A 22,457-nucleotide genomic window follows, 5' to 3' on the forward strand; every position below is an offset into this window, starting at 1 on the left:
TCTGGAGGATATCATCCTGAGTGAGGTAACCCAGTCACAAAAGAACACACACGATATGCACTCACTGGTAAGTGGATATTAACCCAGAATCCCAGAAGCTCAGAATATCCTCCCATCACAAGATACAATTCACAACCCACATGAAACTCAAGAAGAAGGAAGACCACAGTGTGGATACTTCTATCCATCTTAGAAGGGGGAACAAAACACCAATGGAAGGAGTTACAGAGACAAAGTGTGGAGCAGAGACTGAAGAAATGACCATCTAAAGACTGACTCACCTGGGGATTCATCCCATTTACAATCACCAAACCCAGACACTGTTGTGGATGTCAACAAGTGCTTGCTGACAGGAGCCTGATATAGATATAGCTCTCTCCTGAGAGGCTCTGCCAGTGCTTCACAAATACAGAGGTGTATGCTCACAGCCATCCATTAGTCTGAGCTTAGGGTCCCCAATGAAGCAGTTAGAGAAAGGACCCAAGGATCTGAAGGTGTTAGCAGCCCCATAGGAGGAACAAAAATATACACTAGCCAGTACACCAGAGCTCCCAGGGACTAAATCACCAACCAAAGAGTACACATGGTGGAACTCATGGCTCTAGCTGCATATAAAGCAGATGATGGACTAGTTGGTCATCAATGAGAGGAGAGGCCCTTTGCCCTATGAAGACTCTGTGCCCCAGTGTGGGGGAATGCCAGGGCCAGGAAGAGGGAGTGGGTGGGTTGGTGAGCAGGGAGAGGGGAGGGAGGGATGGGGGAGGGTGTTTTTCAGAGGGGAGACCAGGAAAGTGGATAACATTTGAAATGTAAATAAAGAAAATATCCAATTAAAAAAATAGTAAAGAACTCTAAACTGGGTTATTGGGTCAAGCTCTAACATAGTAGGGGTCTCCTGAGGTAAAACCCACTCACTAATCTTTCTTCCCATCACTTGGTAATTAACACCAAAGTGCTCCAAACCCAAGATGCAAGGAGTATGCTCCAGGAACCATCCCTTGAATGGGGAATGGTCACCCACTTGTGACCACCTCATACATAACAGGAGAATCCTGTGATCAACCAGGTCCCAACCACAAATGACTAAATCTGAAGCAAGAAGTTTTGTTTTAGGCTTCTGCTTTCAAATCATTTCTTCTCCCATTCCTGATCGTTGACGTGGAATTCTACTGCATTTTTTAAAAGCCTGGAGGATCATGTTTGTCCTGGGAATATCCTCAGCTAGCCATCACTCTGAAAACAACCCTACGGGTTTGAAGAAGGTGACTTCAGTGGGTTGTAAGGAGACTTGGACAATAAGTTCATACGCTTAGGCAGTGCTGCCTGACAGCTGCCCCAGATGTGAGATACTGGAAGCTGTTCACACACTTCTCAGAAGACTTCTCAGTATACATACCATCTCTATATAAAACAGAGAATTGCTATAGCTAATATTTTATGTCCCATTGAGACATACAAAATATTACTGTCCCTTGTGTGTTACCTCATCCAAGTGTTCGACCATTTGCAAGATAACCCCCTCACCCCGCCTGCTGCACCCCATTTAAAAAGTCTGGTGGAATCAATTCTAAGATACACACATGGTTTTCTAGTTTTTTTTTTTTTCAGTCTTATAGATTCCTGTTTATTGTGACAAAAGGGACTTCTCTTACATCAGGGAGGTTCATGTACACTCTGCCTAATAACCATTTTCTAGGACCTAGCTGAGTCCTGCAGGCTGTGTTAGTGTCCAGGAAGGCACAGGAGGATCTCTCTAGAATATTTTGCCGACATGAAACTGAAGCTCAGAAGGAACCTCCGGGAATGACTTCATTCCCACTTTCATAAGCATAAGATTCACATCTTCAGCAACTGAAACAGAAGCCCGACATCTTCACCCAGATATCCCTACTTACTATTGTGAGATATGACAGACAATCTAATGCTTTCCAAAGTTTGAATATAGACCTGAGTTTTAATGTAACGCTTCCCTCCCACCTAGCTGAAGATGTGCGGATTGGTAGAATAATTATGGCTGTGTACATGAACGTGGGGAGACAGGACAGTTTTAAAAGTAAAGACCAAAGCTGGCGAGATGGCTCAGAGGTTAAGAGCACTGACTTCCAGAGGTCCTGAGTTCAATTCCCAGCAACCGCATGGTGCTCACAACCATCTGTAATGGGATCCGATGCTCTCTTCTGGCGTGTCTGAAGAGAGCAACAGTGTTCTCGTGTACATTAAATGAATAAATAAATCTTAAAAGAAAAAGTAAAGGCCGCAGTATATTATTTAAGGAATTTGTGTGTGTGTGTGTGTGTGTGTGTGTGTGTACATGAATGTTTTCCTTGCATGTATGTATGTGTGTCCCAAGTGTGCAGTGCCCAAGGAGATCAGAAGAGAAAGGACATTAGATCCCCTGGAACTGGAGTTACATGTGGTTGTGAGCTGTTATGTGCGGGATGGGAACCCAACCTGGGTCCTCTGCAAGAGCAGGTAGTGCTCTTAACTGCTGAGCCATCTCTCCAGCTGCAAACCATGGATGTATTTAATGCTTTTGCACTTTTAAGAAGGAACACTTTTTTTGTTACTGAGTCTTGTTTGTTCATTCTTTTTTTTTTTCCCCCTGAGATTGACGATTGACACTTGATTACTGCATGTATGATTTTACAGTTTCCTTTGGCAGAAGTTTCCACTGAAGCGGCAGGAGTCAGTACGTACAGTGTTTTTAGTTTATCAGTTGGTTTCTTTCCTAGGACTTTGTTCCTTCCCAAGATTCCGTTGCCGATGTGTCAATTGCTAAACTATGGCTTGGTTCCTTTCGAACACAGACATTAGCTATATTAAGCCTGGAATCTGAGGCCGGAATCAACTGTGACCATGTAGCCTTCCTTTGCCTCTCTGGCATGCATGGAACAGACATCACTTTCAGACGCCTGGTCATGCTATATCCTGCAATATTTTAAACAAAGGCATTTAATACTTTGTGGTTATGGAGAATGAGAAGGGCCTCTCCTTGGGGGTAGATGACCAAAGAGTGGGTCCTATTTTTAAAAATGTCACAAGGAAGCAGATTCAGATCTAGTCTGAGTGAGTTCTCTCTAGCATGTTGCTTTCGTTCTCGGAACATCATGCACAACGTAAATACTTGGTGAGACTCTTGTGACTTTTTATGAGGACACACAACAAAAATATAATCTTCCTATTCAACCCAGAAGCAGCTACATGTTTCTACGTGCCCAGGCCTAGGTTTGCAGGGGGAGGAGGCAGAGTCATTAGAAGCAGAAGGGAGCCTGAGGGGGTCTGGGGGTGGATGATGGCAATGATGCTTCTTCTCTAGGAGACTTAGGTAGAAAGGCGCACACCAGTCTCTGTTTCTACAGTGCTCATCAAACCTGGCCAAGGCAAACTTTTTGCTAGACCAACTCACAAAATCCCCCAAGCTAAGCAGATCATTAGATGCCCTGATTCTTGGGCAATGAAACCAAGGATGACTAACTCTTTTATAGCAGACACAAAATCCACTCTGCATAAAAATCACATGAACACAACGTAACACCTGAGAAAGATTGATTCCTTATAGCAACGTTGTCAAAGAGCAACCAAAATAAATAGATCAATAAAAAAGGCCACCCAGGGAGTGGAATACTTACCATCATCTTCTACTATGAAACGGAACATATCACTTGTGGCATTTGCTCTCTCTCTCAAGACATAGCATATTTTCATGTCATCAATGTCAGCTAAAATGCAACCAAAAGACAAAGTGATTAATTACTGTAGCAAACCTGATGACTTGTACTTATAATAAATCCCGTTGGCTATTGTGCTTCTGAAAACGTGTTTAGATCCCCTTTGGGGAGTGGGGCATGATGCTTTGTTCTGTGTCTCTACACCCCCCTAATATCAGCTGTCCCATAGAAATCTGATCCTGCACCCAGATAAATAGAGGGCCAGACTTAGATTATAATAATAGCAAGGTGATGCCCCCTTCCCGCCAAAGGAGTGGCTATTAAATACGGTAGGTATGTCAGGCTCCATGACAGGTGGAAGGGAAGATATTTTGAGGCATGGCAGATTTCCTGGACCTCTTGAAATTGCTTCCTCTCCCTTGCGGAGTGAGTTTTACAGGAAGCTAAAGGAAAGAGCAGATGTTTTCTTCAGCTGTGGCAGTGTTTCCTCTCAACTGTTACAATGCAACAGACTGCTTTTAAACTTCAGTGCATGGTAGGGGCTTAATTGTTACAATGCAACAGACCACTTTTAAACTTCAGTGCATGGTTGAGGCTTTAGCAACTCAATGGCACCTTGCCTTTCCCTGTTTCCAAGTATAGCATTCTTATGTGCATAGGACTGTTAACATTACCTATGTACAGTATTTAAAATGCCTCCATTTTATCAGCTTCTCTCTTTAATGATGCCAGCTGCACATACAATTTAATGAAATAAATATCACTCTGTCTTGTGATACTGAAAATAGATCTGTCTTTGATCTGGGCCAGCCAGTGAGGTTTTAAGGTTACACAAACACACAGAATGTGGCTAAGAACACTGTCCTCAAGGTGTATAATAGCTACCTGTCTCCTTTGTGTTTATGTTTTTTTTTCTTCTAATTTCTGAAAGCCCGATTAGGTTTGTGCTATGGAGTTCACAGGGATTATAAACAAAAATGACATGAGAACATTTGAACATTTTATCTTGATGAGCACGGCATTCAGAGTCAGCAAGTTCCTAAGAAAAGTCACATCTTTTCTTAGGAGATGTGACATGTGAATGCATCCTGCCTCACAGCTCTGAAAGGAGATACACTCATAAAGAGACATTCCTGATGATAGGGAAATCTGCTTTTTAGTTCATAGACCAAGTCCAAATCTATTGCACCCCTGAAGTCCTTTGCTGTTAGCTCCGAGTACTGTCCTGTACTAATGTTTATATCAATTAGCACAAGCATTGTTCCTAGCAGATTAAAACAATCTTCAGAAGACTTTTGTTGTTGTTGTTGTTGTTGTTGCCATTTTTACATGGTAAGTCCACTGTTGAAGGTTTTCAGGACAGCAAATGATCTCATGAGTCTTAACTTAAAATGAAAGAGCCAAGTGGTCTCATCCACTCACCAGCATCTCTACTTTGAACTGGAGTGAGCCTCCGGAGGCTAGGAGGCACTGCCCCTGCACAGCCCCCTGCATGGCCCCATGTACAGCTCCTGTGCAGCCCTTACATAGCCCCTGTACAGCCCCTACGCAGCCCCTGCTTGGCCTGTCAATTCTAAAATCTCAACTTATGATCTGTTGTTTATCAATAAGGAATAACCAGAACTCTCTTGATTACACATTCTTCTTGTGCCAGTCATGACAACCTCTTTGCTAACCTTCTCACCTGCTCTTAAATTTTGTTTGAAACTCTAAAGTCACCGCTTGGAGACCATGATGATGGAGGTGGTGATAGTGATGATGATGATGCTAATAATAATAGGTGGGTGGGTGGAGAGATGGCTTTGGCTAAGGGCACTGGCTGTTCTTGTTGAAGGCAGTTGTTCAGTTCCCAGCACCCACACCCCCACCATGTTAGCTCCAGTTACAGATGATCTAACGCCCTCTTCTGGCCTCCTTGGGTATTGTATGCATGTGGGTGACATACTTGCGGGTACAACACATACACATAAAAGAAATCTAAACAAAAAAACTTAACTAATTAAAAATAAAGCGCAGAGGCTGGAGAGATGGCTCAGCAGTTAAAGAGCACTGGCTGCTCTTGCAGAGGACCCAGGCTCCATTCCAACACCCACACAGTGGGCTCACAGCCTCCAGGGAACCCCTGTTCCAGAGGAGCTGATGACCCCCTTCGCATCTCCACAGGGACCAGACATACATGTGGCAAACAGACATACATGCAGATAAAACATCCGTACAATAACAATAAAATCAATCTATAAACTAAACTAAAATAAACCTCTATTACACAAGGTGTGCCAATGTTTTCTTTAAAAAAAAAAAAAAGACAGTAAGAAAGGATTTCATTGAAATAAAAAGCCGCTTCAGAGCTTTTCATTGTCTTTATAACTACGTTAACACTAATTCATGATTTCAAAAGGAGACTCTTGATGATAACGTTGTTATTCTACAGTACCTCTGAAAATATAAACACATTGTAAATGTACATAAACACTACCTTCCTTAAGCACAAAGTGGGTACAGTAATTTATAACAGTAATCTAAGAATTAGATTTTCTTCCGATTGCTTTAGTTAATATATTTATTTCATTGATCTATACAACCAGCCTATAGTTCCCATTTTAAGCAACTATCCACAGTAATCATAGCTGGGGCAAACAGGGTTGGGGAGCCTTGTGCCTTCCCAAAATTTTGCTTGATATATATATATATATATATATATATATATATATATATATATATATATATATATATAATCTCACTGTGCTTATTATTTTTATGTTTTTATTTTATGTATAGGAGTGCTTTTGCCCACATGTGCCAAGGAACACCGCATGCTTGCCTGATACCCAAAGAGACCAGAAGAGGGCAGCAGATCCCCTGAAGCTGGAGTTACCGGGGTTGTAAGCTGGCCAGGTGAGTGCTGGAACTGAACCTGGGTCCTTTGCAAGAGCATCAGACACTCTTACCTGCAGAGCCATCTCTCCAGCCCCATTATGTCCTCATTGTAGAGAAAAAAGAAAGTTTTTGTCGTTGAGACAAGGCTTCAGACCTGGGTGCGAAGGGTGATGGTGTGGGCGGGGACACATGGACAAAAGGGAAAGTTCGAAGCAAATAATTCTCTAATCTGACTAGTTCTGCTCTCAAACCTTTCCTGACAATGAATTTTCATAAGTCTTCGAAATAAAAATGTCACCCAAGGGCAATGGCTTAGTTAATCAATTTAGGAATAACCTCTCTGGCTACTTTTGTTAAAAGTGTTTAACTCCATTAAAATACAGTTTCTCTTATCCCTTCCTGATAAAGCAAAATAAAAACCAGACTGCACATGCGCAGTCCCCTGCAGGACACTGCTCTCATTTCCCCTCCAGGAGGCTAGCCAGCTGTGAAGGAGCCTTCTTTAAGGACTTATCTAATCTCCATAAATAACTACTAGGATCGAGATTCTAGCCTCAACTTGTTCAAGTGAGTGCTGTGTGATTGAATATCAAGCGTTCTTCCTCAGAGTCTGAATTTGTGTTAAAATGTGATAAGTTCCTTTAAAATATAGTTTTTAAAACTGTATTTTTTTTTTTTACCACAAAACGTAACTACTCTACCATAAGAAAGATAATAAAACTTAATTGTGGTAACTTGGTGAAAACAAACAAAATGCCTACAGTAAAATAAAATACTTTACGGGTTCAATATATGAGGAATAAATATGTCGGTATTTTGGAGCTGTTGAATTTGGCTTGTAGACTTTAAAAGAATTGATTTGCATATCTTCTTCCAACTTTTTTTTTAAACAACAATAACAAAATCTCTGTAAAAACACTCTGTTTTGGGGTTAGAGGAGAGATGAGATGGAAGGGTTTCTACCCTCTAATACAGTTAGTTCTTCTGTCCTTTCCAGGAGAACAAACCAGCCTAAAGCTGTGGGCTTCTCTCCCAGAAGCATCTACAGAAATCTCTGCCAGGCCAGCATCCACTCTGGGGTTTTCCTGTCCCTGCAGGCCCGAGATATAAGCAGGCTCTCAGCCAAGTATCAGAGGCTGGAGTGTGAAGCTGTTTGCCAGCATCAAACAGAAAAGAAGATCGCGTCAACATAACAACGAAGTCTATTAAAGTGTTTGTTGTCTAAGCGCAGAACATTGTAGCAGGAAAAGAACGCCCCCGCTGGGATGTCCTGGGGTTACACTCCATTTCCACCCCGGGGGCCCACACAGGAGATCCAGTTTCCATTCTGGTGCTGAGATTTTCCTGAAAGCAACACAAATCCCTTTGTAATGAAAGTTGCAGGGTCTGAGAACAGAGCCCTAACTTCCCAGCTAGCCGCTGAAGCCCGCTGAATGGCTTCTCGCTTTCTTCTCGGAGCTGCCCGGCAGAGGTCACATGCCCCTAGTTCCTGACCTCCTCAAAGCCTGCTGCCCCAAGGGCCTCAGGGAAGCAGGTGCTTAGAGCAAGGGACGTCTGACACTTTGCTCAGGACAGGGAAGAAAAGGCTTTGAAGAAGAAAACAAATTAAGAGACCATGAATGAAAAATAACAATGAAATAAGTAATGATAAACAATAATAAAAATAGCATACTAGCAGATATAAAGTTAAGGAAAAATAATAAGTCATAGTAAGCAATAATAAAATCAGTAGAATAATGAAAAACAATAATGAAATAATTCCCTCCTTCGATGATGAATCATCTTTTCATATTTTCTGAGTTTACTGAGATGGATGACAAGTTAGTCAATGAATGGACACAGTTTTCTTGCACATCATTAATTGTGGGCTCTCTGTTTGAGCACACCACTGAGCTGCACCCTGTCACATGAGATAAACCTTTAACAACTCTCGACAGGTTTTTTTTTTTTTTTTCTCTTGTGTCTTTGGACAGCTGCTTGAGTCGTGAACCAGTAGGAAATATTTTTAAAAGTCCCAAATAAATATAAATGAATATTCTCTGTTAGTTATAAAATTCCCAATACTCACAGCAACTATCAACCCAGTATTTAAAAGTAAACAGGTAATTTAGAATTTAAAGGTATTGTGTTTGAGTGTACATTGATATTGATAATGACAACCAGGTGATGTATACCACAAATCAGTCTCTTTAAGGCACTGAAATGTTCCGAGGATCGTGTGCCATGTGCCAAACAGGATGGCAGGAAACTTGGTGACATGAAGCAGCAGTAGAAATTCAGCCTCTGTCATAAATCCCCAAATCCATGTCTTTCCTCATCAGAATATCTTGCCATCGTTACAGTACATTCCTATTCCCTCTGATAAAGGTGGTTACAACACAACACACAGCAACATGGAGGTGTTTCCCTGGACTGGGGGTATCTGTGCTCTCCGTCCCTCTTCCCCTCCCCTCCCCTCCCCTCCCCCTCTCCTCTCCTCTCCTCTCCTCAACTCTCTTCCTCTCCTCCCCTCTCCTCCCCCTCCCCTCCTCTCCCCTCCCCTCCCCTCCCCCTCTCCTCTCCTCTCCTCTCTTCCTTGCCCCTTTATCTCAATCTTGATGCTCTACTTATAAGGCTTAGAGACCCCTTCATTCTCAAGGGATAGAGCCTAGCAGGGCTTTGGGTTTAAGGAGACGCAGAACATACCTTGGGTGAACTGCGTGACACTATGGTTTCCTTGGCCCAGGTTGAGAAGGTAGCCATGCTGGGGGGCTTCTGTCACAATGAACCTGAGAGTAAAACGCAGGCTGTCTCTGTCCTCCACGTTGAGTATTTTGCTTGTGATCATGAACCCTAAGTGGCCAGTGGCCAGAGTACGAAGTGTAGAAGCTCCTTTGTTTACCACAATTTGGGGGACACTGTTGTCAACGGGTAACACCTGGATCTTCATCACTTGAGGCCTCCTAGTTTCAAACACGGTATCAGGAAAAACATAGAAGTCCGAGTGGGTGCCGTCAGTCACGGTGAAGGAGAAGCTGTCTTCCGTGGATTCCGTACCATCGTGCTTGTAGCTGATTAAGTTTTCATTCAAGTCTTGCTTGGTGAAAACCATGACAGATCTGGTATTGTTGAAGAGGAGGTGACCGTGGACAGGGACCTGGGTGACAATGAATTTTAGGAGCCTGTCAGGGGTATCTCTGTCCTCCACAGTGAGTTCAAAGGGGGTGATCAGCTTACTTTCACTTTCACTGACCACCAGGTTGTGGATGGTGACCACTGGCTTTTTGTTGTCAACGTCGCTGATTGAGATCCGGAAAGTTCGGAAGACAGGGTTCCGCCCATCAGTGACTTGAAACTCGAAGCTGTCCATTTTGACCTCATCCTCAGCCGTGTGTATGTAGTAGATTTTGTTACCAGCCAGCTGGAGCTGAGTGAAAGAAGTGATGGACAGCCCCCTTCGATCTGTGCACTCCAAGTGACCTCTCATGGGAGCCCTGGTAATGGTGAAAACTAAGTTCTCATCAGGACTGTTCAAGTCACTTGTGCTCAGCAGATCCGTTGTCAGAGTGACTCTGCCACCTTCCTTCAAGGACACGCCCTTACTTACCACATCAGGGAAGACAATGTCAACACTTCCAATAGTCACGTAGAAGTAGCGATCTATAAGAGCATTTGTTCCATCTGTCACGTCGAACTTAATCAGGTCTCGAATGCCTTCTTGCCCAAAGTGGACATATTGAATCAAGTTCCTGTCCACTTCGTCCTGGGTAAAATTCATGCCTAGAGTGATATTTTCAAAGACACCTAGAGGTTTTTGTCTCTGTAACAAGCCATGCCCTGGTCCATAACGGATAATATAAACCAGTGATTTGTCATCAGAGTCTAAATCGGTTGCCATTAGGACTTTGTTGTTGATAACTTTGGTTTCCCCAATTTCTATTTCTAGCCCATTATTGATGGCCATTCTGGGCGTCTCGTCATCAACAGGGATGACCACAATGAGGACCATCTTCTCCACAGAGTGCTTGCCATCTGTCAGCTTAATCACAAAACTGTCCTCTTGTGTCTCAGAGTCATCGTGCTCATAAATAATGCTGGAACTCTCTACAATCTGGTCCAGGGTGAAGCTTTCAACCAACACTGTACCATTGATGAGCTGGTTCATGACGTGACCGTGAGTCGGAAACCGGGTAATGGTGAACGTTAGATCATCCCGGGGAATATCGGCATCAGCAGCGTTAAGGATGAGTCTGTTGACCACCAGACTCATGCCTTCCATCACCATGAATTCCCTCATGAACATTTCTGGCTGCTCGTCATTGGTAGGAATGATGACAATGGGGAAAATCTGTCTCTCAGAGAAGTTAATGCCATCAGAACAACGAAATATAAAGCGGTCTTCTACAGGCTCCACTCCTCTGTGGACACTCTGAACATAGTTGATGTGTCCTTGCCTGAGATCCTTCAACGTGAAGGCACTTATGGCAACCCCGGCTCTTGATTTCTCTGAGCCTGGTGCTGGAGAAATGTTCTCTACATAGCCTGAGGTTGGCTGAATGACTATTGTGCACAAGAGGTCATCCTTCAGGGAGTCCATGTCCTCAGCATTTAGGTGGGTCAGGCTCATCATACTCTTGTCACCTTCCAGTACTACAAACTGTTCACCAAGAGAAATCTCAGGGGCTTGGCTGTCCACAGGGAGGATAGTCACCCACACAGTGACGCCTTGAACGATGCTGCCACCGAGTCTCCATTCTTGAGACGAAGCCGACAAACTCAGGTTAAAAGAGTCAGCTTTGGGCAACAGGCCAATCTCACCACTGGTGTGAGCATAGACAACAGAGCCCTCCAGGATGTCCCTCTGGGTGAACTGCTCAGCTGGAGCTCCATTGACTAGGATTTCCCCATAGAAGGGTGGATTTTCCAACAGGAAGGTCAGCATCAAATCGTCGGTGTCCTGATAGGCCCCCTTAATGATATTGGCGGTGACTTCAGTAGCCCCATTCTCTAAGACGTCTAGATAGGACTCCAGAGTACCAGCAGGAAGGACTGACATAGGACCTTCACGGTCCTCTGCCCGAACGTTCACTCTGAGAGTGATTGGCACCACATGGTGTCTGTCGCTGACCTCCAGGGAGCAGCTGTCAGTCAAAGACTGGTCCCCACTATTCCAGTAGGAAATTCTGCCATGCTTTATGTCCTCCAAGTGGAAGTGTCCTCCTACATGCAGTGGCCGTCCAGATATTTGCATGTGGCCATGTTTGGGGGCCTGTGTGAGAGTGAAGGAGATGTGGGCCACATCCGTGTCAACATCACTCACATGCAGCTCGGTCTCACGCAGGATGTGGTGGCCCTTCTCCTCAACGGTGAAGCCAGTGTTGACAATCTCGGGGGGCTGGTTATCCACAGGCTGCAGGTAAAGGGTGAAGGTGCCAGGAGCCACATTCCCAGCTCGATCCTCTACTTGGAACTGGAACTGAGCCACTCGGGCTGCGACTCCTAGCTCCTGCCCTGGGGGCCTGTAAGCAATTTTATGATGATTGACCTGGGCTTGGGTAAAACGGCTCACCACCACTGAGGGATTATCAGTGAAGACCAAAGTGCCCAGTGGAGCCGGAGAGTGGTTCTCATCTGTGTCGGTGGGAGGCTGGGTCACTGTGTACTGTAACTCTCGGTCATCTGTGTCCAGGTCAGTGTAGTGCAGCCACCGTTTCCTCAGTGGTGTGAGCTGGGATTCCTGTACCACCATCCGAAGGGGACAGCCACTGCCCAGTTCTGGAGGGAGACGGTCCACGGGATGAATGCGTATTACAAACCTCTGGATCCCAGACTGATTAGGGGGATCATGATTGTCTTGGACTCTAAACATGAACTGGTCCATCACTGGCCCAGGGCTGTGGGGCCCTGAGTGCCTATAGAAGAGCTTCCCCTCTGTTATATCCTGTTGCTGCCACTCTGTCACCGTTCGCTCGTAAAATGACCCTTGCTTCTGCCACAGACCCTGCTCTTCCTGGGGAACATGCCTTTGGCGGAGAAGCAGGTGCCCCAAGCTTGAGAAGGGTGGCACCAGAACAAAAACCAGCTGAGAGTCATCTGAATCTATATCGGTTGCACTCAGAGTCAAGGGTGGGATGGGCACAGTTTCACCCTCAGCCACTGTCAGCCCAGTGTTGGCGTTCAGGACTGGTGGCTGGTCATCCACTGGTACTAAAGTGATAGGGAACAGGAACTGGACCTGGTGCCTGCCTCCTCCATCGGACATGCGCAGCACCAAGTTGTCACTCAGTGAACCGTCTCTGTCATCATGCTGGTACACAACCTGGCCAGCCGCCAGCTCAGCCACTGTGAAGGTCTTGGGAGCAGAGTCGCTACTGGGAGAACCCATTATAACAAGGTGGCCATGCCGGAGCCCAGCCACCACCTCCAGCCTCACAGCTTCTAGGTCATCTTCATCACTGATGACCAAGTTCTGGGGTCCACTGCCTACGGGACCCGTGAGCGGCCGATATTGACCCTCATAGAGAATAAGGCCAGTGTTCCGTGTGACCACAGGAGCCAGTGTGTTCATGGGTTTCACCACCACCATGAAGGCGAAAGGGTCTGAGGCTGCTCCTTCAGGGTCCACTACTTCCAGCTCTAGTTCAAACAGACGCTCCTGATCGGAGTCTTCAGAGGGAGGCTGGTAGGCAATCTTCAGCAGGCGCAAATCCCTCTGTGTAAAAGAGGAGAGAGGCAGGCTTCTGTCATCAGTGCTGACCAGGTAGCCCTGCCCAGGCTGGAAGGCAGAGGTGAGGTTGAAAATCAAAAGGTCAGGGTTGGATTCGGCATCCTCTGCTGCTAGCATGTCTGGAGTGAGAGCAGTCAGTACAAACTGGTCCACCTCCATCATCATCATGGCCACGAAACTGGGCTTGGGTGCAGTGTTCTCCGCTCCTCCCCGGATCCTCACAAGCACCTGGAAGTGTTCGCGTTTTAAAGCCGGGCTGCCCTCTGGAGCCCCTCGCGAATGTAGCTCGACCACCATCGGCAGCCAGTCCCTGTTAGGTGAGCGACTGGGGGCTGTGTGGCGGTAGCGGACTCCCAGCTCCTGGAATGCTTTGCAGTCCATCAAAAGGGTCTCGGAGGTCCCTCTATCTCCGGCCCCTCCCTGGACCTGTGGGTAGTGAAGGAGTTCTCCGTAACGAGGCAAAGCGCTCAAACCTGACAAGATGCCCACGCGGCACTCCTCCGTCTCAGGCTCGTAGGCGAACTCTAAGCTCCGAGCGTCCAAGGCATTGCTGGTCCCTAGCAGTTGTTCCACGACCAGAGGTAAATTCCGAGTCACAATCTCCAGCTGGGTGAAGACCACTTCCACCTCTAGTGCCAGTGGCAGGACTATCGCCCCTCCTGGAGCATCGTAGCGCAGCTGCAGGCGGACGCGGTCGCGGGAAGGGCTGCGAGCACCCAGGTGGGAGTAGCGCACCTCACCCGGGCCATAGTCGCACGCAAAACGCTTGGGACTCAAGCGGCCCGGCCGCTGGGCCAGCGCGTCGTTGTCTAATACGGTCACTGTGCAGCGGTCTCCTGGCTGCACCTGCAGCACCAAGTCACGCAACGGATCCAGCCAGACTTCGCGACCGAAGGGCACACGGAGCCCGCGGTTCGCCACCACTATAGCTTCCTCTGAAGGGACCCCCGAAGTCCCGGAGAGACCCAGGGACTGAAGTGCTGCGCCGGGACCAGCAGCCTGTGTGGAGACGCGGCTTACCAGTGACAGGAGCAGCAGCAGCAGCAGCCTGGGCGACTGTGCGAGTATGGACTGGAAGCTGGAGAACTTGGCTGTCCTGCGCGCGCGGCTGGCCATCCCGGGAGCCCCTGTGGTATGCAGGCTGCCGGCCTTAGAGTTCCGACAGTTCACCCGGCGGGTATGCAAAGCTAGTCTTTGCAGGCTCCTGGAGAGCCGGGTGGGAAGGGCCGGGAACTCGGCGCGGTGCCTGCGGGGCCCTCCCAGTGGCAGGGCTGGACCAGGAGGGTGGCCAAGTGCACAACGCGGTCCCTCCTTGGAGCCACAATCCAAGGTACTAAACACTTCCAGCGCGTCCGGGGCGTGTAGTAGGCAGGAGAGTCCCTAGGTCCCCGGTCCCGGGACCTTACTCTTTGAGGGAAATCTCTCCCTTTGCACCCCTAACTCCAATTCTCCCAGGAGACCAATCGCTGATCGCTGGAGGAGGCCCTGAGTCCAGGGTTGGGTAGTGACTGCTGTCAATCAGCTCCCAGGCGGGGAAACTGCGCAGAGCTGCTCTAAGAGAGGTGCAACAGGTTGGTTGGAATGGAGGGGCGCCCGGAGCTGCTTGCCTAATAGCCTGGGACCTGGGCTCAACCACCAGCCTCCGCGGCTCTATGGACTCAAGTCTTCAGGTCTAAAGATTAATGCATTTCAGTCCCCTTCCCTGATCATTGAAATCTCTCCCCGGATGGCCACCTCTTGCAGAAACTTCCAAAGCGCTGGTGGGAGTGGAGAACAAAGTTGAACACCTTGTCTGAGTTTGAAAAAGAATCCAGAGCAGTTAGGGAAGACACTGGAGATTTACAAACAGACCGGGGATTAAAAGCCAGACCTACCTAGTTAGAGCAGGTTGCAATACACACCACCGTCACCACCACAAGCCCCCACCCCACCCCCACCCAAGCCCTTGCTGATTTTCCCATACTTTAAGAAACGGACGCTGACGGGCGGATTGGTGGTTGTTGTTGATGGTGGTTTTTTTTTTTTTTCTTAAATCAAGCCCCTCCTTTGCAACCAAAGTTCACAGAGTTAAAGTGAAAAGAAGTATTTGGGGTGTGTGAGAAATGCAGTCTGATCAGAATCGCCAGCGTCCCACCAGAGACGTTCCAGAGAACGTAGCCCCAGGCTGTCCTAAACTACCTCTAACTGGAGAGCTGTCACTGCAGAAGCTCTGTTCACCTCGCAGTATTTAGACGACGGACAAGCTAAACCCAGTTGTCAGCAGCACAGTCCCCTCCACCCCCCACCCCCCCACACACACACCGAGAGAACTGATAAATACCCGGAGGGCAAAGAAGAGTTTAGATAAACCTCCTTTCAGCTAGACCAGATTGAAACCCCAGCCTGAGCGCTTCCTGCCCCCTTGTGTTGGTTGGTCAGGTTTCCTTGGTATGCAGACTCCCCTTAAAGCGTTTTCTTCTCCCTTCACTGCACCCAAACCCCCTCACAATCAAAACCCAGTCGTTTTCAATGGGTTTCTGGACAGTTTTGCTTATCACGTCGAGATATTTTCCCCAGTAATACAAAAGGGATTATGAAAGAAGGACCTGGAATAAAGACCATGTCTCTTCAATAAAACACCGAATTTGGGAAGCTGGGTGTGTTAAGAATCCTTGTATATTTCAGTCTAAATGAAATTCGTAAGATTTAAGTGTGGCGAGTTTTAAGGAAGAAATGAACAATCACTTTAACCCTTCCTGCGGTCAGCCTGCCAGCCTCTACCTCAGGAGTCTGATTCCTGTCTGATGTATTTACATGTGCTTCAGGCCAAAGCCCTAATTTCATTGCTAGATTTTGCTGTCAAAGGTCTGATTCTATTCTAAGAAGCTCACTGGCCTCTGAGGATGAGATGTGGAAGGTTCTGAAAGTCTTTTGAGAAAAAAAAACTGAGGCATTTATGCAAACAAACTGGTGAAATGTAGTTAGTGGAAACTCCCCCGGGTTCTGTGCTTTGTACTGTTGGGGGGGGGGGTTCCTACTAACACGTCACAGTTTATGACAAAGATAGAAAGGACACAGCCAGGACTTGAAACACACGAGAAAATTCCCATCCAACTCCTGGCCAGGTTCCAGTTATCTTTGATTTAATAATTTTATGATTTATCACGTTGATTTATGGAACTGAAAATGGCCAAGACATGAGAATATTCCATTTTCTATTTGCAAGTACGTAAGAAGATGTCAAGTGGAATAGATGGTCGACTTCAGAATAAAGGTCTTTATGTATCATGTTCTAAGTCCTACTTAGTGAAAGAGAAGTCAAATGGACTCTCTCTCTCTCTCTCTCTCTCTCTCTCTCTCTCTCTCTCTCTCTCTCTCTGTGTGTGTGTGTGTGTGTGTGTGTGTGTGTGCCCTGATTGAAAGCCACAGCCTGACCTCTGATGGTTCCCAGTGGCTCCAGGCTTCTTCCTTTCTTCCTTTTAAAGTCCAACAATGTTTGATTTGCCAGCAGTGATAAGATCAGTATTTGAAGTATGGTCAGATGCCTGAAGGGCAGTATTCAATATTTTGTTTTGTGCTAAGAAAATACAGGCCCAAGTTTATTTTTGAGTGACCTAAGGAAATCAATAAACTGGACTTTTTTTTTTGAATGACTTTTAATTTTAGCCTTTCTTAACTGAAGTGATAGAATAGTTCTTTAGAAACATCTTTTAATTAAAAATCTTAGTTTACTTTTTTAATTAGACAGCTAGCAATACAGAGTAGCTTAAATATCTTTTATATGGATGATCATTGCTGAAAATGGTAATATATTACATTTTTGTCAGAGAGTTTTGAATAGCAGTTCAACATTAAAAGAGATCTGCTTAAATCAGCAGGGAAATGTCATTTTAAGGAAAATGTTCTTTATCTTAAAAGTGATGAAATAAGTTAACAAATACTTTTTTATTTTTTTTAATCTAGGTTTTTAATTCTTTAGCTCTTACTTCTAAATCCAAACAAAATATTCCTTAGGATGCATTTTTTCCCCACTACTTAGAAAATTCACACAAAAAGTCTCTTCAAAACAACAAACTTAAGTTTAGTGACTGCTGAAACCTGAAAGATTTCCGGCCTAAGGTCAAGCATCAAAGAACGAATTTCCCGAAGTAAAGGAGGTATTTAAGATGAAAGCAAGATAGCTGGAAATGCAGAGCCTCGCTGCGGCTAAGGGAGCAGCTGATTACATCGGAATATTTTACTTTTCATTATGGAGTTTGCTTCACTCTTCCTGCGGCTTCTATTGAATCCTGAGACTCTAATAGTCTCAGAGGCACTTCAGAAATTTGTACACCCCTCCTTAAGGATCCATGATTGATTGGCTTCAGGTTCCTTGCCTCCAAAGCCCAAACCTGCAAATGTGTATGTCCTTTATGTAAAATGAGTATAGTGTTTGTATATAATCTATGCTCAACCTTCCCTATATTTAAATCATCTTCCATATATTTTAAATTTGTGGTACCAAAGATGATATAAATGTGTAGACAGATGTGCTGTTTTGTTCAGAGAATAAACACATTGAGAGACCCATCTGTACACATGTTCGACCCAGCCTCAAAGACTCCCCGAATATCTTCAGCTAGTGGCTTGTTGAATGGATGGCTATGGAAGCCCTGGATACAAGGGGCTGGCTGCGCCTGAGACAAATGTGCAAAGCAGTCGCTAGTTCTCAACAGAGATTTTACTTTTTAGCAGCTTCAAAACCTTGGTTTTCCTACAAAAATAAAACTTGTTTGTTTCAGAGAAGCAGAAAGGGAGAGCAAACAGGACTGGCCTGGTTAATCTGGGGGCTCCTTCCCTCTAGCTAAGGGAGCTGCAGCCATTGGTCTTCTGTTTCCCAACCTAGGTCTCAGATGTAAAACAAAGAACTCTACCCCCCCCCCCCCTTTTTTGACAGGGTTTCTCTGTGTAACCCTGGCTGTCCTGGAGCTCACTTTGTAGACCAGGCTGGCCTCTGCCTCCTGAGTGCTGGGATTAAAGGCATGCACCACCACACCCGGCAAAGAACTCTACCCTTAAAGTTAAATTTATTTTCTATTCTGAGTCTGCAGATTTATAAATGACCTGCTATTTTGTACCCATTCCTAATTTTTAAATGTGTAACAATTTAACTTTCTGTGCATGAGTGTTTGGTTTGCATGAAGGTCTATGTAACAAACACATATTTGCCTTATGCCCAAGGTAATCAGATTCCATGGAACTGGAATTAAAGAGGCTTGTGAGCCTCTGTGTGCACTTGGAATCATGTTACTGTCCTGAAAAGGTCTTAGCACAGTTTGCATGTTGCTCATCCTTTGCTTACATTAAGATACATTCTTTCCCAAATATTATTGAAATAGTGTCTACACTTCCTGCTTTACCAAGTTTTTACATTAAAACAACTCAGACAGATTTCACAACATCTTTGTAAGATAGCCAAAGAGATTTTTTCGGCTTTCTTATCAACAATCAGCAGGAGCTGGCATTGGCAGGATTAGGGAGGATGCTTTAGAGATTGGCTCATTCCCACTATTTGCCCATAATCTTAGGAAGAAGACACATGACCAAAAGCCAAGAAAAACAGTAGCAAGATGCTATCTGAGGCGAATATGGTAGCCACTGCTGGCACTGGTCCTTATAGGTGACAATATCTGGTTTCAGGGTGAATCAGCCACGCTGAAGCTGCTGCACCTTCTGTCTAGGGATTTAGGACATTCCCACTAACCAAACTGATTGCTCCGTTCCTGCCCCTGCAAAGGCAAAGGTCTAGGCATAACTGGATGGTTCAAGCTTAGGTCCTGAGCCACACAGGCATAGGGAGGCGGGTCTCTGGTCTCTTTGGTTTCCTGACGCTGAATAACTTTCTTTAGCACACAGTCTGCTGTGCCATCATGGGGATTTCTTAAGTAGTGGATAGAGGCTGTCATTTAGAGAAGCCAAACAGGGTCCTGCTTGTTGTAACCGGGTGGATATCAACTACATGGCTTTATATTTTGTATCTGAGAAAATTGACCTAGGATGCGGTGATTTCTTTTCAAGTTTGCATAATCATTGTCAAAAATTAAAATTATATAAACTAGGTTAAATGGAAGTATGTAAAATTAATTAGCGCTGAAATCATCTAATTACACTCGGATTTCCTTATCTGAAATGCCTGGGACTAGAAGTGTTTTAGTGGCAAACGCATACAATGAGGGATGCTGGGGATGAGGCACACACAGAGAACAAAATTCATCTATGCATGGTGTACATCTTACATACATAAACTGGAAGTAATTTTATTTCTTTTTTTTTTTTTTTTTTTTTTTTTTTTTTTTTTTTTTTTTTTTTTTTTTTTTTTAAGATTTATTTATTTATTATATGTAAGTATACTGTAGCTGTCTTCAGACACTCCAGAAGAGGGCGTCAGATCTTGTTATGGATGGTTATGATCCACCATGTGGTTGCTGGGATTTGAACTCCGGACCTTCGGAAGAGCAGTCAGGTGCTCTTACCCACTGAGCCATCTCACCAGCCCGGAAGTAATTTTAATGTACCAGCATTTTAATGGTAATCTATCACTTGAGGTTAGGTGTAGAATTTTCTTTTATTGTAAATTACATTTTATTTTTGTACTTATTCACTTTACATCCTGCTCACTGATCCCCTTCCCATTACCCCCTCCCACAATCCTTCCCCTATTCCCCTTTCCCCTCTGAGTGAGTGGGATACCCTCTCCTGGGTATCTCCCCCACCCTGGCACATCAAGTCTCTGAAAGGCTAGGCACTTCCTTCCCATTGAGACCAGCTAGAAGAACGTATCCCAGGTTAGGTGTAGAATTTTCTGAATGTGATGTTTTTTAAGAGTTTACAAATATTTGGCATTTTGGAGCATTCTGTACTTGAAGTTTTTAGATATGTTTTAGACCCCTGTTTACCATCTTACCTCTGGCGTGGTCTTTCTTTCATCTCAACCATACCCACTCATTTTTCTTCTTTCAGGTGCATTTGTCCAAACCTCTTCCTTTTCTCTTACCCAGAATGGAGGAGGAGGGAGCCATGCAGAGCAGAGGCAATAAAATCCTCCATGAACTATCTTCTGGCAGGCTTTGATGGTGGGCAGTACAGGACTCATGCCATTGATGAACAACTGGATCCACACGGGTGAGACACCTCTCTTGTCATGATTGAGGAGCTGTAGTGAGCCTTGGCTGCTGTGACTTTTAAAAGATAAACAGACCTGAGCCAGCAATGATTACTCAATGCGGCCCATCAGTCAACACTGAGCCTTTCTTTGGGCATCTTTTCCTCAGACTCTCCCAACTTTTTGACTGTGTATTTGATAAGATCTTGTGAAACCAGTGATTCCAGGGCATTGAAAGTCCCAGATTTTCCAGCTGCAGGCTTTCAAGCAAAGCTCAGATTGTAGTAGAATTCAAACCAATTAAACAAGAGAGCATCACTAGGCCAAGACTAGAAAAAACAAACAAATAATAAATAAATAAATAAATAAATAACATCAAAGCTCTTTTCTCCTGGGATTTATATTTAAATCTTTTTAGCATAAGCTCATGAATGCTTTTACATGCTTCTCATTCATCTTTATTTTCTGATTATTGTTATAGGCATCCATAAAAATATCCACACTGCCCATGGGAGAAACAAGCATTTGGTAAAGGGTTCTTAGTCTTCTTTCTTCTTAGAAATAATTCAGTTCTACAAAATAATCTTCATGGGGGAAAGCTTGCTTAAGATATAATTTGAAAATGAGAGTCATACATCTCATATTTCTATTCAGGGAAAAATTAGTGTTTCAAAACTGAGTTAAAAAACCATAGGATAAGAAACAAATGCAGATTTAACCTTGGAAATTATTGTTCAAATGAATCAGCTTTGAGAATGATTTCATTGGCAAGTCAGTTAGCACTTTCTCCAAAATATTCTCTTTTCTTTTTTATGCTTTATTAATCCCTAAACATTTTTTTCCTGAAATTTCCAAGGCATAATCTATAAAGCTTACCTGCCTGGTTCCTTCGTACAAGCAGGGGCACCAAACTGCTCCCAGAAGCCTCCTTAACCCTGGAGTCTTCCAAAAGGTATCTTAAAGCCCATTTCACAGTCTCTCCACTGTTGGCATATATTTTTCACAGCCTACTTTAAGAAGGGCTCAACCTCCCCTCTAGCCCACCACACACCCGGTAGAAAAGAAAGTGGACGTGTTTAGAAATAGTTCTTTGGGGCAATTCCAATCTTTGTTGTTCTTGGTCCAGCCTACTTGCAAACAGCAAACCTGAATCAGCAGCTGCAGTCTAGTCCTCTCGGGCAGACACCACACATGGGTCAGCAAGGGCAGTTCAATCCAGAAGAAACCCCGAGGCTCCCCAATTGGCCTTCAGAAGCAGCAGGAAGTCACAAGAATCTCAGGAGAAGTTCTTTGGAGGAGTTTCTCTCTATGAACTCACCACAAGCAAAGCTCAGCAACACAGTGTAAGGCGAACCAACACACGTGCATGTTGTCATTGAAAACTAGCAAGGCAGAGCAAAGGGAACCAATGCTAGAGCTCCCATTGTCTGTGGGGTCATAGTTATAGTCTTTTTAAATATCATGAATCCTTTCATGCGTTTGCTATAGTAAAACATCCTTTCACCTGTGTCTACCTCAGCAAGACATTCTTTCATGTGTCTGCCTTAGCAGAACGCCCTTTCTGTGTGCCCCAGAAAAACATCATTATAACCCAACTGAGTCTCCAGAGGAACCAGAAATTTCCACTTTACTCCACCTCCAGACTTCAGTACATCTCATTGCATCTGCAATAGATTGTCCCTGGACTTGCCACGTGGAAGTCTGTCTCATAACTGAACAGCTCTCACTTTGACAATGCCCACACATCTAGCTGCCTCCTGGAGATTTCAATCTCTAGCATGAAACAGATTCTCTAGACTCCTTCTTCCATGTGACAGTTTGTCAGGTGTGTCTTCAGCAGTCACTTCCCTACTCCATTATCTTTTGACCAGACTGAATATCTTTGCTTCTCTCAACTGCCCCTTGAGGCGTGTCTTGGATGGAACCCTTGCTGCTGTGTTTGTCTGGAGAGTCCCTGAGCAGAATGAGCGGGGATTTCGAACAGGATTGTGTTCACAGGGTGATGGGAGTTCTTCTGTACTAGACACCTGTTTGCTTCCTCACCATGCCTTCATCCTTTGTGGTTCAAAAATAAATCAGAGGGAAA

The 22,457-nt window shown here is 45.0% G+C and overlaps 1 protein-coding gene across 1 annotated transcript in view; it reads right to left on the reverse strand.

Moving 5' to 3' along the window:
• Positions 1 to 14,638, reverse strand: part of Frem2 (FRAS1 related extracellular matrix 2) — a 135,372-nt gene extending 120,734 nt beyond the window's left edge. The window contains exons 1-2 of the mRNA XM_021196311.2: positions 9,231 to 14,638; positions 3,630 to 3,719 (exon numbers count right to left, since the gene is read on the reverse strand). Of these exons, the coding sequence (XP_021051970.1) occupies positions 3,630 to 3,719; positions 9,231 to 14,367 (5,227 nt within the window). The 5' untranslated portion in view covers positions 14,368 to 14,638. The remainder of the gene's footprint in view (positions 1 to 3,629; positions 3,720 to 9,230) is intronic.
• Positions 14,639 to 22,457: the final 7,819 nt, after the last annotated feature.

This window comes from Mus pahari, chromosome 4, assembly GCF_900095145.1.
Source record: "Mus pahari chromosome 4, PAHARI_EIJ_v1.1, whole genome shotgun sequence".
Classification (NCBI taxonomy): Eukaryota; Metazoa; Chordata; class Mammalia; order Rodentia; family Muridae; genus Mus; species Mus pahari.